Source organism: Peromyscus maniculatus, chromosome 2 (genome assembly GCF_049852395.1).
Source record: "Peromyscus maniculatus bairdii isolate BWxNUB_F1_BW_parent chromosome 2, HU_Pman_BW_mat_3.1, whole genome shotgun sequence".
Lineage (NCBI taxonomy): Eukaryota > Metazoa > Chordata > Mammalia > Rodentia > Cricetidae > Peromyscus > Peromyscus maniculatus.
Window position 1 is genome coordinate 171,617,503 of NC_134853.1, and position 13,217 is coordinate 171,630,719.

The window sequence follows — 13,217 nt, forward strand, 5'->3', positions numbered from 1 at the left end:
ACTCACAACAGGCCTTGTTCCCTGGTCACTGAGCAATGTCCTTTTTTGTGGATGTCCCTGTTTTCTTCGGAGTCTGAATATACAAAAGGACAATGGCCAGATAATTTGTGTATCAGTTACTTTTCTATTGCTGGGATAAAACACCATATTCAAGACAACTTATAGAAGAAAAGGTTTATATGGGCTTATTGTTTCAGAGGGACAGAGTCCGTCGTGGCAGAAACAGCCAGGGGTGCGCATCCTCACCCCCAAACAACAAAGCAGAGAGAGCAAACTGAGAAGGGCACAAGGCTTTGAAGCCTCAGAGCCTGCCCCAGTGACACACTTCTTCCAGCGAGGCCACACCTCCTACACCTCCCCAAACAGCACCACTAACTGGGGACCAAGTATTCACATATCTAAGCCTATGGGGGAAATCTCATTTAAACCCCCATAATTTATACAAAAGCAATACCATTCTACAATAAGAAAGGGAATCGCTCAGTTGAAATATGGGCAAGCTACAAAGAGACACCTCAGAGTACATACACAGAGGGTGAATGAATACAGGAAGAGACACTCCAGTCTACCGGGGAGGAGGAAACTACAAATCAAATCAACCTCAAGATAGCTCTGTACACTGTCCAATGGCCAAAGTTGGGCCCCATCAGAACTAAGTGCTGGAGAGCATTGCTGGCTGTTTTTTGACTCATCACTCTTTCGGGGCCCGCCACCCAGCTCCCAAGTAAGTCACACACGTGGAGGCTTATTATTTCTTATGAATTCCCAGACTTAGCTTGGCTTGTTTCTTGCCAGCTTCTCTTAACTTAAATTATCCATCTGCCTTTTGCTTCTGGGTTTTTTTCTTTTTTTCTGTATATCTTACTTTCACTCTCACTCCCTGGCTGGCTGTGCGGCTGTGCGGCTGTGCGGCTGTGCGGCTGTGCGGCTGTGCAGCTGGGCGGCTGGGCGGCTGGGCGGCTGGGCGGCTGGGCCCTTTTCTCACTCCTTCCTCTCTTGCTCCTCTCAGATTTCTCCAGTTTCATTCTCTCTGCCTGCCAGCCCCGCCTGTCCTTTCTCCTGCCTTGCTATTGGCTGTTCAGCTCTTTATTAGACCAATCAAGTATTTTAGACAGACACAGTAACACAGCTTCACAGAGTTAAACAAATGCAACATAAAAGAATGCAACACATCTTTGCATCATTAAACAAATGTTCCACAGCTTAAACAAATGTAACACAAATTAATGTTCCACAAAAGGCGAGAGTGTGTATCATTAGGGACTCTTACACTGTAGATAAAAGCCAAGCTGTGCAGTCATGATGGGAAGCATATCCCCACTGTGCGACCTATCAGTCATGACCCTCATTATTTGCCCAAAGGAATTGGAAACTTTGATTCACACAAAACCCTGTTCTCAGATGTTTATAGTATCTTTACTTATAATTGCTCAAATAGGAAGCAGCCAAGATGTCCTTCAATAGTTGGGTAGCTGAGTAAACTGTGGTATATTCCAGTTTGAAATGTCATTCAGTGCTCAAAAGATATGAATTGTCAAGCTATAAGAAAATACCAAGGATTTTTTTTTGGTCTTTTGAGATAGGGTTTCTCAGTGTAGTTTTGGCTGTCTTAGAACTCACTCTGTAGACCAGGCTGGCCTTGAACTCCAGAGATCTGCATGCCTCTGCCTCCCAAGTGCTGGGATTAAAGGTGTGTGCCCAGCAAGGAATCTTAAGTGCATGCTGCTAAGTGCAAGAGGCCAGGATGCATGGCTGCATGCTGTGTGAACAGCATACTGTGACAATCTGAAAGGCAGAATTACAGAGAAAATAGAAAGATCAGTGTTCACTGGAGGCTGTGTAGAGGGCTTGTTGTAGGGTTCACAGAAGGTCTGGCCATGAAACAGATGTCAGAGTCCACAGACCTTACATTAGCAACAGGGTCCTACAGTAGGGACAGGTGACAATATGGGAGTGTTTGTTCATGTTTGTAACAAACTGGTCACTGGTAGGGCCTATGCCCATCCTGGGGGAGGGAATGGCATGGGTATGAGCTAAACATCTGTTATTTCTGAGAACTTTGTTGTAAGCCTAAAATGGCTCTAAAAATAGTCTAGGGGCTGAAGAGATGGCTCAGTGGTTAAGAGCACTTGTTGCTCTTGCAGAGGAACTGGGTTCAGTTCATAGCACTGCAGAGCTTGAGGTCATGTACACACAGCACACTGCACTGCAGAGCTTGGGGTCATGCATGCACAGCACACTGGAATACAGAGCTTGGGGTCATGCACAGCACACTGGAATACAGAGCTTGGGGTCGTGCACACACAGCTTTGGCTGATGGATTCACATTGCATCACATTGTTAAGCCTGATCCCTGACCAATTTTGCCATCTCTCTGTTTTTCTGTAACCTCCTAACTTCCTGCTGGGGTTAGGAACTCAGTAGCTATAAAGCCCACCTAGGGTCTATTCCCCAGTCAGGTCATGGGGGGCTCCAGCCCCTCTGTGGACCATTTGTGGAATCTGGTTCTAGCCCCCACACTTTCTCCTCCACACTTTGATTTGGAATAGATGGAGTTGTGGAATGGCCTTTCCAGCCTGGCAGGGCAACATGTGCTTTTCCCCAGCAGGGTTGCAGTCTAGGCTCATGGCTGGGGACCCCTCATGTCCCAGAGCCCCTTGGGCAATCTATACAGCAGGCCCTTGCTTTCTCAACTGCAGAGACACACAGGCCCAGCCCTGGCTATTGTACCCCAAAGCATGACACAGCTTGTGCTGTGGAAAACTTTTTCTGCATGAGAAATAAGATTGAGGACTCCCTAAAATAGTTTCCCTGCAAATGGCCAGCAGTTCCTTGGCCCAGAGGGAAGCTGAACGGGAATGAAAAGCCCCTCTCTTCCCAGAAAACAGATTCTTCTTTGACACATTTTTTTCTCCTCTTAATACCCCCATCCCCCCTTTTCCAAAATGGGGCCTTTTTCCTCAGTCTTTTATGTGGGGACTGGGCTGCGAGAAGACAAAGTCCACTTGTCAGTAATCTTCTGTCAGCCACTGTTCCCTTTCCCTCTGGGGTTCTCTCAACAATACAGCCATTATCGGCCCCTCTCCGATTCCATGGAGTTTTCCTCTCTCTGCCGGGCTAATGAGGAGCAAGGCTGCCAGGTTGGACAAACGGGACAGTTTTCACTCCACTGGAGCCCCAGTGTGGTGAGCTCTGGGAAGCACCATTATGGGAGATCTGTGGGTCACTGTCATGCCACTTGGGAGAACCACTTTTGGGAGTGTGGCCTTCAGTCAGCCTTGTGATTCACGGAGAACGGAAATGTACTTCGCAAAGCAGAACCTCTCAAGCCACCCTGGGCCTCAGGCTCCTGGGCAAGCCCCAAAGCTGACCATCCAGGCTTAAGATCTCACTGGCACTTCGTCAATCATGGTGAGAAGGAAAACAACCTGAAACATTTAGCACTGCCACCCCTCACCCCCCACCCGTACCCGCACTCGACTTGATGGTGTTAAGAAAATATAAGGGCTCGGCACCCCAGATCTGGGCCCGAGATCTTATGCCAAGATCAACTTCCATTTCTTCTCTTCTGGCAGCTACAAGGAACTGCTGATTAGGGAGACTCAGAACCCTACTCCTGATGACATTCATCAGAGCATGTCCTGGCCCCTGGGAGAACTTTTGGAGGTCCAGGAAGTCCCAGAATCCCTGTTCAGTGATGGTTCAAAGAGCAAACCATTCACTCCTCCACCCAGTATCCATTCACTCCTCCACCTAGCATCTATTCATTCCTCCACCCACCCATCCACCCACTCCCCCCCACCTATCCACCTACTCCCCCCACCCATCCACCCACTCCCCCACCCACCCATCCACCCACTCCCCCACCCACCCATCCACCTACTCCTCCACCCACCCATCCATTCACTCCTTCATCCATCATCCATTCACTTTCTACTCTCCTGTCCACTCTATTCCTGCACCCATCATCTATTCACGCATCCACCTACCTTCCATTAATGCCTTCATCCGCCTGTCCATTAACTCCTCTATCCAGAATCCATTCACTCCTCTATCCAGATCCATTCACTCCTCCATCCACCAATTCATTCACTCATCCAGCCACCAATTCATTCACTCATCCACCCACCCATCCACCCACTCCCCCATCCACCCATCCACCCACTCCCCCACCCACCTACTCCTCCACCCACCCATCCATTCACTCCTCCATCCATCCATCCATTCACTCCTCCATCCACCCATCTGTTCACTCCTCCATCCACCCATCCGTTCACTCCTCCATTCACCCATCCACTCACTCCTCCATCCATCATCCATCCCCTTTCTACTCTCCTGTCCATTCTATTCCTGCACCCACTATCTATTCATGCATCCACTTAACTTCCATTAATGCCTTCATCTATCTGTCCATTAACTCCTCTATCTAGAATCCATTCACTCCTCCATCCACCAATTCATTCACTCCACCACCTACTCATCCATCTACTGGTTGCATCCAGTCTGCTCCAGACACCAACAGCTGCATTGAAGACCCTCTCCCAGAGCAGAGGATGCTGTTGGAGTCAGGATGTCCTCTGTGTCTTGGGGCCTGATCACCTACAAGTACTTCTAAACTGTTGAATGGGGTTTAGATAGCTGCCTTGTGTCCAGCAGTATATTGGCGTAATACTTGGGAAGGATGGCGACTGGGTGGATCTGGGTGAGATCAAGTGTCAGGCATGCCCAAGGTCAATTTCATTAGCCCAGGCCACTCAGAACAGAGCCTTTTTAATAAGCAACATTTTTGTGTGCATGCATGTGTGCATGCCATGCATGTGTATGGAGGTCAGAAGAGACTTGAGGGGCTCAGTTCTCTCCTGCTACCCTGAGGGTGCCCAGGGACCAAACTCAGGTCATTAGGCTTTGTGGCAAGCAACTTTACCTTTCAGCCCCAGACAAGTCCTCTTAAGAGGTCATCCCTGATGGCTGTTGGAAGGCAGGCCTACAACCTCAGTTCTGCAGCAAAATCATTTACTGCTTGGCACTACTGCCCCAAACCAGCCATACCTGCTGTGGAAGAAAAGAAAAAAGAGAATGGGTAACTCACCTTGGGCAAAGAGGAGGTGGCAAAGCAGAGCCAAGGAGAAACTCAGGGACCCTGGGCAGAGGTGGGCAGTGGGAGGCAAGACTGTTCACCTAAGAAGTGAGTGAGCGTCAGCCTTACGAGGTAGAACAGCAGTGCATGGTGAGCTACAGTTGGACGGCTAAGCTTAGCCAACGGGCACTCATCTTTTCAGGTTTATTCACTGCAGGCTTCTCCACCAGATCAGAATCAAGTTGAGGATCAGATGCTGGAGGAGGTAGACTGCAGAGAGAGGGACATCCCTGGGCCTCCATAGGAAAGGCCCCTGGGGAAAGCCAAGTCCACTCCCCAGTAACCCTTGGGTCTTTGCTCAGCCTTGTTCATCTACTGGGGCAGCTCCAGGCCTACCTGAGTGTAATGAAGGTGAGTGAACCCTGCCAGGGGCTCTGAGCTGGTGGAGAGGGTGGCTTTGCCTAGTACCTGGACCCACTCAGTCTAGGCTTTGGGGGCCACCCCCCATCCCACTCCAGAGGCCAGGCTTCCCCTTAATGAAGTTTTCAATGAGACTTAGAAAAACACACAGATTTATTGCATATCAATCTCATGTATAAATTCATTGTAGCATTGGAAAGATTACATTTGGTATCCAGTCAGTCCTATTCTACAGCATTGACCTCAAAGCCAGCCTCTCCTGGCTTTTACCTTACAGAACTCTCTACACAAGTACGTTTGTCTTTGCCACAAGCCTCAGAATGAGATCTGCAAAAATCACTTTTGACTATTCTCTACGTCGTGTCTTCTTAATTCATGATTCTCCCACGGCGGTTTCCATAGTCATCAGGAACTGCGGTCCATTTTCATGGGCATTTCGGGCCTCCTGACCTTGACTTAGACCCTAATCACATATTCAATAAGTGCATCTACGGGATTCTCCTCGTAATAAAAATTTCACAAACAGACACAATAATGACCGCTAAACACGAGCCATGCACAGCTTATTAACACAACAGCAATTTACAAGGAAGGGGGCATGGGCAGACACCAGCCTCCTCCTCAATGGTTTTTAATTTTTTAACATTATATGAAAACCAGACATTTACATTTGATTTCTTTCTCAACACTATATAGTTCTAAAAGGAAAAAAACACAACAAAACAAAAACAGAAACAAACTGAATCAGATCTGAATGTAACAATGGCAACACTCGTACAGGTTTTGAGATTCTCGCAGGTGTCAGGGATATATATATATATTTATATTTATATACTATTGGTTCAAAGTACACACACCACACGCACACACACACTCACACAGGCAAACGCAGACGCACACACGCGCGCACACACACACACACACACACACACACAATTTGTGCACATGCACACGCACAGGCTTTAAGTTACATATTCTGACACCAGGGCCGCTTCACCCATGCTGAAGAGAGTAGCGGTGTTGCTGGAGGCACCAAAGAAAATCCCCAGCTTCCTCCGTTTGCAAGTGAATCACACATCTAGAAATTCAAGCTGCCTTTCTGGACTCAACCTTTTCCCTCCTGGAAGTGGTGATCTGAATTGGTGACAGAAATTAAACAAACAATGACTGGAATGGAGAAAAGAACTTATCCGGGAATAACGCAAGAATGTCTTGTCACAGTATCGCTCAAGGCTACAGAGACAGTTTTCATGGCTTTTGATACCCTGCTGATCTCTGTGGACAGGAGTGTCCCAGCATCCGCTGGCAAGAGGGAGTGCCGTCCATCCCAGGCTCCCCACCCTCCTGTCCCAGCAGCAGCACAGGGGGACTCCTCTTCCCCACCTGGAACAGCACAGTGAAGAGCTCAGTAGGTTTCAGTCACTTGGGCAGGGAGGCAGGGGACAGGATGGGGACCATAATCCAGTGCTTTGAGCTTCGCGTCTAAAACACGTGATATGTACTTAAGCAAGTGCTTCACAAACACTCACTGGGGAAGCAGATGAGGCAGAGGAAGCCAACGGCTCTGAGTTTGGATTCTGAGAGGCAGAGGGATTAGGTCAGTCAGGGTCTGGATAGATCATCTGCTCTCCTGGTCTTGGAAAGTAGGGCCCCTCAGGCTGGGCAGGCTCAGCCATGTTGTGCTTACCCATTACTGGGTTTGCACAGGGATGCTCTTGTCTTACTCATGTAGGATTCACCTTGCCTGCAGGATGGCGAAGCCCTGTTTCCTACCTGATCTTCCTCCTAGGAAAGGCAGCAGTAACAGGAAGAAGGGGGCCTCACCCAAGGCTGGAGGGAATATAGACTAGGAGGCCTTCTTAGGAATTTCTATTTGGGGAGGCAAGTAACAAGAATTGGAAGTATAACATTGGAGAAACAGTCCTGGCTGGACACGTGTCCTGACATTCTATGCTGCATGGCAATGGGCAACACAGTATGGTTTGGTTCTCCAGCAGCCAGGATCTTAGAAGACACACCTAGTCCAGCTCCCTGACCCTGAGAGGGTCTCCTGTGCCTGATGCTTGGCTTGAGCCAGCTGGGTACTGCAAGAGTGCGGAGATGCCAGGTAGGCGGAGCTCACTGTTTGGGGGCAATGCAGTATGGAGGCAGCATGTTGGGGATACAGTGCAGGTAAGTTGGGGATAAGTGCTGTCTTTGTCAGGGGGTGGTAAGGACAGAGCCCTTCAAATTCCAAGTGCTGGGCCCAAGGGTTGACTGTTCAAGAGAACCTGGGTTTGCCACCATCACTCTTTTGGGGGTGGGGTGGGCAAAGCATTGACTTAGCAAAGCTGGGACTCTTGAGAAGGGGGAAGAAGGGTGAGAGAAGGATGGGGCTGGGGTACCCAAGAGGACAAAAAGGAAGCCTTTAGCTGCTCTGCTGCTGTCCAGACAGACTCCCCCACTTTGGAGAGAGTGAGTCACATCGCGGAAAAAAAGCACACATCTTACTCTTTCTCAGAAGAAAGCATGTAATTTGGGGTTTACAAGCGTGGGACGCATTTATCTGAGGTTGAACTTATACAGGGATCCCATCTAGCTCCCACCTAGAGGGACCTGGAATCCCTAAGCCGAGGCCTAGCCCACCACTGAGAGGATGTCATGAACCTGTGAGAAGCGTGAGCAGCTGGGCCCACAGATCCTTACAGCCCCGACCATGGCAAGTTCCTCTGGAGAGTGTCCCCACCGCCCCAGTCTGCATACACGAATGTACTCCTGGGCACACACACAGGACTGTTCCATCTGACGTCACTGGGATTCACTGGAACCTGCAGGGTAGCGGTGTCTTCAGGGATGTCCCCATCAAGTCTCCAGCACAGCCTGGACTACTCAGCATCAGCAGAGGTGATTGTCTTTGCCCCAGAACAGCCACAGCATTCACGAAACACAACTGCTTGGATGTTCATGTTGCTCCCAGGGGGAATCACTGACACGCCCGTAGTGTGACACACTTGCACCGTGGCTGTTGACACTACCTCTCATTTTTTTTTTTTAAAGGGCAATCCAGGAAGAATTCCCTCCCCTTTTCTTGTTGGGATACTCATATTTTTTTCCTTCAAAACGATAAAATAAATAGAACACTTGTCTTAAAAACTCAAATTTAACAAAATCCTATGATTGTCTGGTAAATGGGCAGCGGTGACCGCAAGACTCCTCGAGGGAGGGACACAGGGGTATTTGGCACATTAACAACCGCCCCACTCCCTGGTTACCGATCACACAGCACACAACCTTGTCACATGGTTTTGGTCCTTCACTACATACTTATATTAACATCATTTCTTCAGAATAAGTTGTCCAATGCCAAAAATACTGTTAAGGAAGAAATAAAATAAGGAAAGAAATGAATTAGAAAAATTACAAGTTATATACAGATTAAGGTAAATTCCATCAGAGAAAGAAATTATTTGAAGTTGGCCCCTATGGGAATAATTTAAAGCCCATCCAAGCAGAGAAGTAGACACATCATGACCGTCCCAAAGGAGCGAGGCATCTGGTCCCGGGGCTGTGTTGTTTCTGCTTTGCTGTGGCAGGTCCCCTGGATCCTTCTTTTGTTCCTGACCGCATCTCACCAGAACCCCACACAAAGAGCAGACGTGGCAACTATGTGGTTGATCTGGAGTCTTAGGCACAGGTAGTGCTTGGCGTCCTGGAGTGGTGGAGCAGGTAGGTAGGCTCCCCATGCTTAGTGGCCATGGGGAGGACATCCGACTGCCAGGGTTGGGGAGAGTAGAAGGCTGGAGGCCTAGACATGGCCCAAAGACCGACCTTCAGAAGAGCAGCAGTCAGGGCCAGCGCTGGGCTGCTGAAGGGGAAAGACCATTAGGTGTCCGGCATGGAAGACCTGAGCCACCGGCTCCCGACTTCCCCATACAATTGGGGGGTCTTGGGTGGGGACCGGTGGATTCCTCTGCAGGCCACATGGAGCAAGACAACCTCCCTGACCTGGCCTCCACAAACCTGCAGCCAGGCACCGTGACCAAAAATTCCTGTGAAGTCAGCATGCTATTCAGATGGCTCCATGCCCCTTATCCTGTGTCAGGGACACCCAGAATCACCTTGGCTTGTACAAACAGGGTCGGGGATAGAAAATTCTCCATTATCTACATTATAAAGGGCACACCCGAGCAGTGCTCCACGTCCTGGCAGGTGTGGGTTTGCCAATAAGCTGAATTTTCAAAGCAATGCAAAATTACTTTTAAAAAACATTTTGCAAGTCATTTTTGATTTTTTAAAAAATACTGTCTATTTTTAAAACCCACATGCTTAAATAGACTCTATAGTCAATAAGATTACCAAAAGGGTTACTTGTGTAATTTTCATTATAAAAATCATTTGTGAGGTCTCTCTCCGTAGCACATGCCCCTTTGTTTCCATTCCCCTCCTTCATACCATGCAGCTGCCCAGATGTGGCCAACTGGCTCCTGTTGGGATGGAGATCCCACCCCTGCCCACTAGTTATCTGATAGGCAGCTCTGGTGAGCAGCTCCTGTGTGGCCATGCACTGCACCACTGCAGACCATGTCCTTGAGGCCAGTTCTGAGAGGTGGTGAAGGTCAGTGGCTACTCGAGGGACCTTCAGGTTCTGAGTTTCCTTGGAGAAGCTGGACTTGAGCCGTGGCGGGTGGGGCTGGAAGCGGAGGTGAGGCAAAATGAAGGTGTCAGGAGCTTCTCCCTGGCCCCTTTCCATCTCCCGCAGCTGGTAACCTGGCTTTGGACTCCGGCCCTGGGGCCTCCAGGACCTCAGAGGTGGTTGATGGGGTTAAAGGCTCCAGACTCTGATGAGGCTCCTGTGATGTTTAACCAAGCATCCAGTGAGCTCTGGGAGGGGGCGTGGAGAGGAGTGTCCTCAGAGAGGGACAGCATCATTGCATACGCCTGGTGGGGAAAGGGCAGCACACAGAGGACGGGTGAGGGGCATCCCGGACAGGGAGGCCCGAGCCTTGCCTCACCAGCTGTCCCCAGCCTGTCTGACCCCCACCCCCACCCTGCTCCCACACAGTTAGATGGAAAAAGGAAAACAAAGGCACTAGAGAGACCTAGACTCTCTGTCTTGAGACGGGGAGATAGGAGCGTATAAGAGCAGGGGCACCTCTCCTGCCCAGGGTGACACCAGGACACAGTAGCCCCTCTCGGGGCTTCTGTGCCCACTGTGATCCCTTGCATTCCTCAAATGCTCCCCTACAATTGCATCTCCACCTCCCTCCAAACCCCAGTTTCTCTGCCTAGTGACTGGCAAAAACCTAATGATCAATGTCTGCTCTGGGAGCATCCTGGGGATTGGCAAGAGTTATTTTCAATTCTGTGCCAGGGAGAATTCTTTGTTTAGTTGTCAGGAGGCCTGGGGGACTCTGAACGATTGTGGTGGCTCCCTTTTGCAGTAGACTAGTGTCTCTGCGCTGATGCAATTATAAGGCAGTGTGCTGTGTTTGCTGGCCTCAGACAATCATGGGGGTATTCTTCTGCCTCCAGACACGGGACGGGGCAGGAGGTACCAGGGCTGAGGGCTGTGTGGAGCATAGTATATGAGGTGGGTGCTAGGGAAGCCCAATATGGGGCCCCTCTACCCTTGAGCAAACACTAGACAGAATTAGTTAGAGACGAAGACAGACACACAGACGAATCGGAGAAAATCTGAGGTGGTGCTGGGAAGGCTGCTCAGGGTAGAATGTGAGCCAAGCTCCTTTAGATGTCCAAACAATGTCCCTGAGGTGTGAACACAGAAAGTGCCCAGGACAAGCCTGTACCCTCAAGGACCCTGTCTTAGCTCCATCTTGGAAACAGTGATCACCTGATGGGGACTTTCCCCGAAACAGCAGGGTATCCACTCATCTTGGTTCAGATGGAGATGGGATGGGGAGATTGGGAAAGTGGTCCTCACGCATGACCCGAGAGCTAGCTCATGTTTATCTATCTTCGACCCCCCCCACCTGCCCTACCAGGGTGCTAGGGGACAACAGCTATTGGGCTGTCTCTTTAGACGATGCAGTGGGCATGGGGGGCGGCTGTGGATCTGAATGTCCTCCAGGCATGGGACAGCTACAGCCAGAAGTGCTCAGGTGTCCTCTGTTGAGAAGGCACGGTGGCCCCTTGCTGTCGAAGCCAAGTGGAAATGTGGGGAGGGATGAGGGCTCTGCTGGGTACCTACCTGGTTCTTAGCCTGCCTGTACAGGGTTTGTTTTAAAGCCTCAGAATCTAAGGTGGAATTAAGCACATCTTTAACTTCAAATGCTTCCTCAGCTGCTCTGCGGAGATCCAGCCCCTTCCCAAAGGTTGGCGTCGGCTCCAAAGCTAACAGACCGCCTCCTCGCTCCTCAACACACCTGCACCAAGGACCGGGGAGAGGGGCCTGGGGTCAGCTCTTTGGCCTCTGGTGGCCTCTCTCTAGTGCTTCATGGCTGGTCCCCGTGCCTGCATGCATGCCACGGGTTTCCACGAGCCACATGCACAAGGAGACAGACACATCAACACACAGACACCTAGATGGGAAGCCACACAGAGATGTGGGAGAGCAGATAGATAGAGAGCAGGAAGGGTGAATGCGTGCACACATGTCACAGGCAGCAGGCAATCTGGTCTTCGGGATAAAGGGTGAGAAGGAAGCTTTAATACTCTGGGGCTCTGGGCAGCTTTGGAGGGGACCTGGATGCCCTACCCACCCCCAGGACCAAGAGGCTGGGAAAGAAATGCTGGCTCCAGAGGACCATCCAGGGCACCTCAAATGCTGGCAGTGTCACCCACTGCTGAAATAACTGGTGAACAGTCAGAAGATGGGACGTGGCTCTGGCCTGCACGACTTCTAAAATCACGGGTCCACAGCCCACCAGAGGCCGGACCCTGCCACCCCAGGTGGATGGGCTAATGAACAGCTGCACAGCAGAGCTGAGGACTCTTGAGTCAGGGTCATCAGAGCACACGCCTCCCTTCCTTTTTCCCACCCCAAGCTTCTGAAAGCCCTAGAGGGAGTGGAGACCTGGCACCCTGAACTCTGGTTAGCATCACCCCAGCCCTAGCTATGAAGCCTTGTGGTGGCAGCACCTGCTGGGCAGAGGTCAGGCCAGGTTGGAGGAGGTGGCCCCTGAAAAGTGGCCCTGCATCCCGATCCTCCCACCCAGGCAATTCCCTGCACTTGGGTACCCCACCTTCGAGTATGGTCGAAGCCCATGGTTAGGGAGTTGGGTGGTTCCTCATCCTCCTCATCCTCATAGACTCCTTGAGGCTCAGGTGTGGGGGACACGGTGTCCTCCTGTGACTTCCCAGCTAAGCTGTCATCGTCCTCTTCCTCCAGGTCCTCCTCTTCCTCCTCCTCTACATCCTCTGGCTTTGCACTGGCTGAGCCTGGACATGGGGCGTTGCTGTCCAGGTCTTGGATCTCAGGCCTGAAATGACAGGTGAGGAAGTTGGCTGTGCTCAGGGGCCTTTCTTCTTACTGCAGACCACCAAAGGTGGCTCTCCCCCTTGGCCTTCCCAGCCCTTCAAAAAGAGCAGGCATCTGTGATCACTAAAAGAGGGAGTTATGGGTCTAAAGGCAGTTGCCCACTTCCTCATCAACAGTGATGGCAGAAGCAGGAAAATCCAGAAGAGATGGAGGCACCCTGAGGAGAAAAGCAGAACAAGGCAGGGTCCCTGAGGGTGGATACCAGGTCATTTGGGGGCCAGTGAGAAATGTGGGTGTTAGGGA

At 50.6% G+C, this 13,217-nt stretch overlaps 1 protein-coding gene across 10 annotated transcripts in view; it reads right to left on the minus strand.

Annotated features, from left to right (window-relative positions):
* Positions 1–5,632: 5,632 nt before the first annotated feature.
* Positions 5,633–13,217, minus strand: part of Prdm16 (PR/SET domain 16) — a 326,632-nt gene continuing 319,047 nt past the window's right edge. For 9 of the 10 annotated variants that reach the window (XM_076565801.1, XM_076565802.1, XM_076565800.1 and 6 more), the window contains exons 15-17: positions 12,679–12,915; positions 11,685–11,859; positions 5,633–10,414 (exon numbers count right to left, since the gene is read on the minus strand). In XM_076565801.1, coding sequence (XP_076421916.1) covers positions 10,280–10,414; positions 11,685–11,859; positions 12,679–12,915 — 547 coding nt within the window. In that variant the 3' untranslated portion in view covers positions 5,633–10,279. The remainder of the gene's footprint in view (positions 10,415–11,684; positions 11,860–12,678; positions 12,916–13,217) is intronic. The other variant, XM_076565804.1, reaches the window with a different exon arrangement.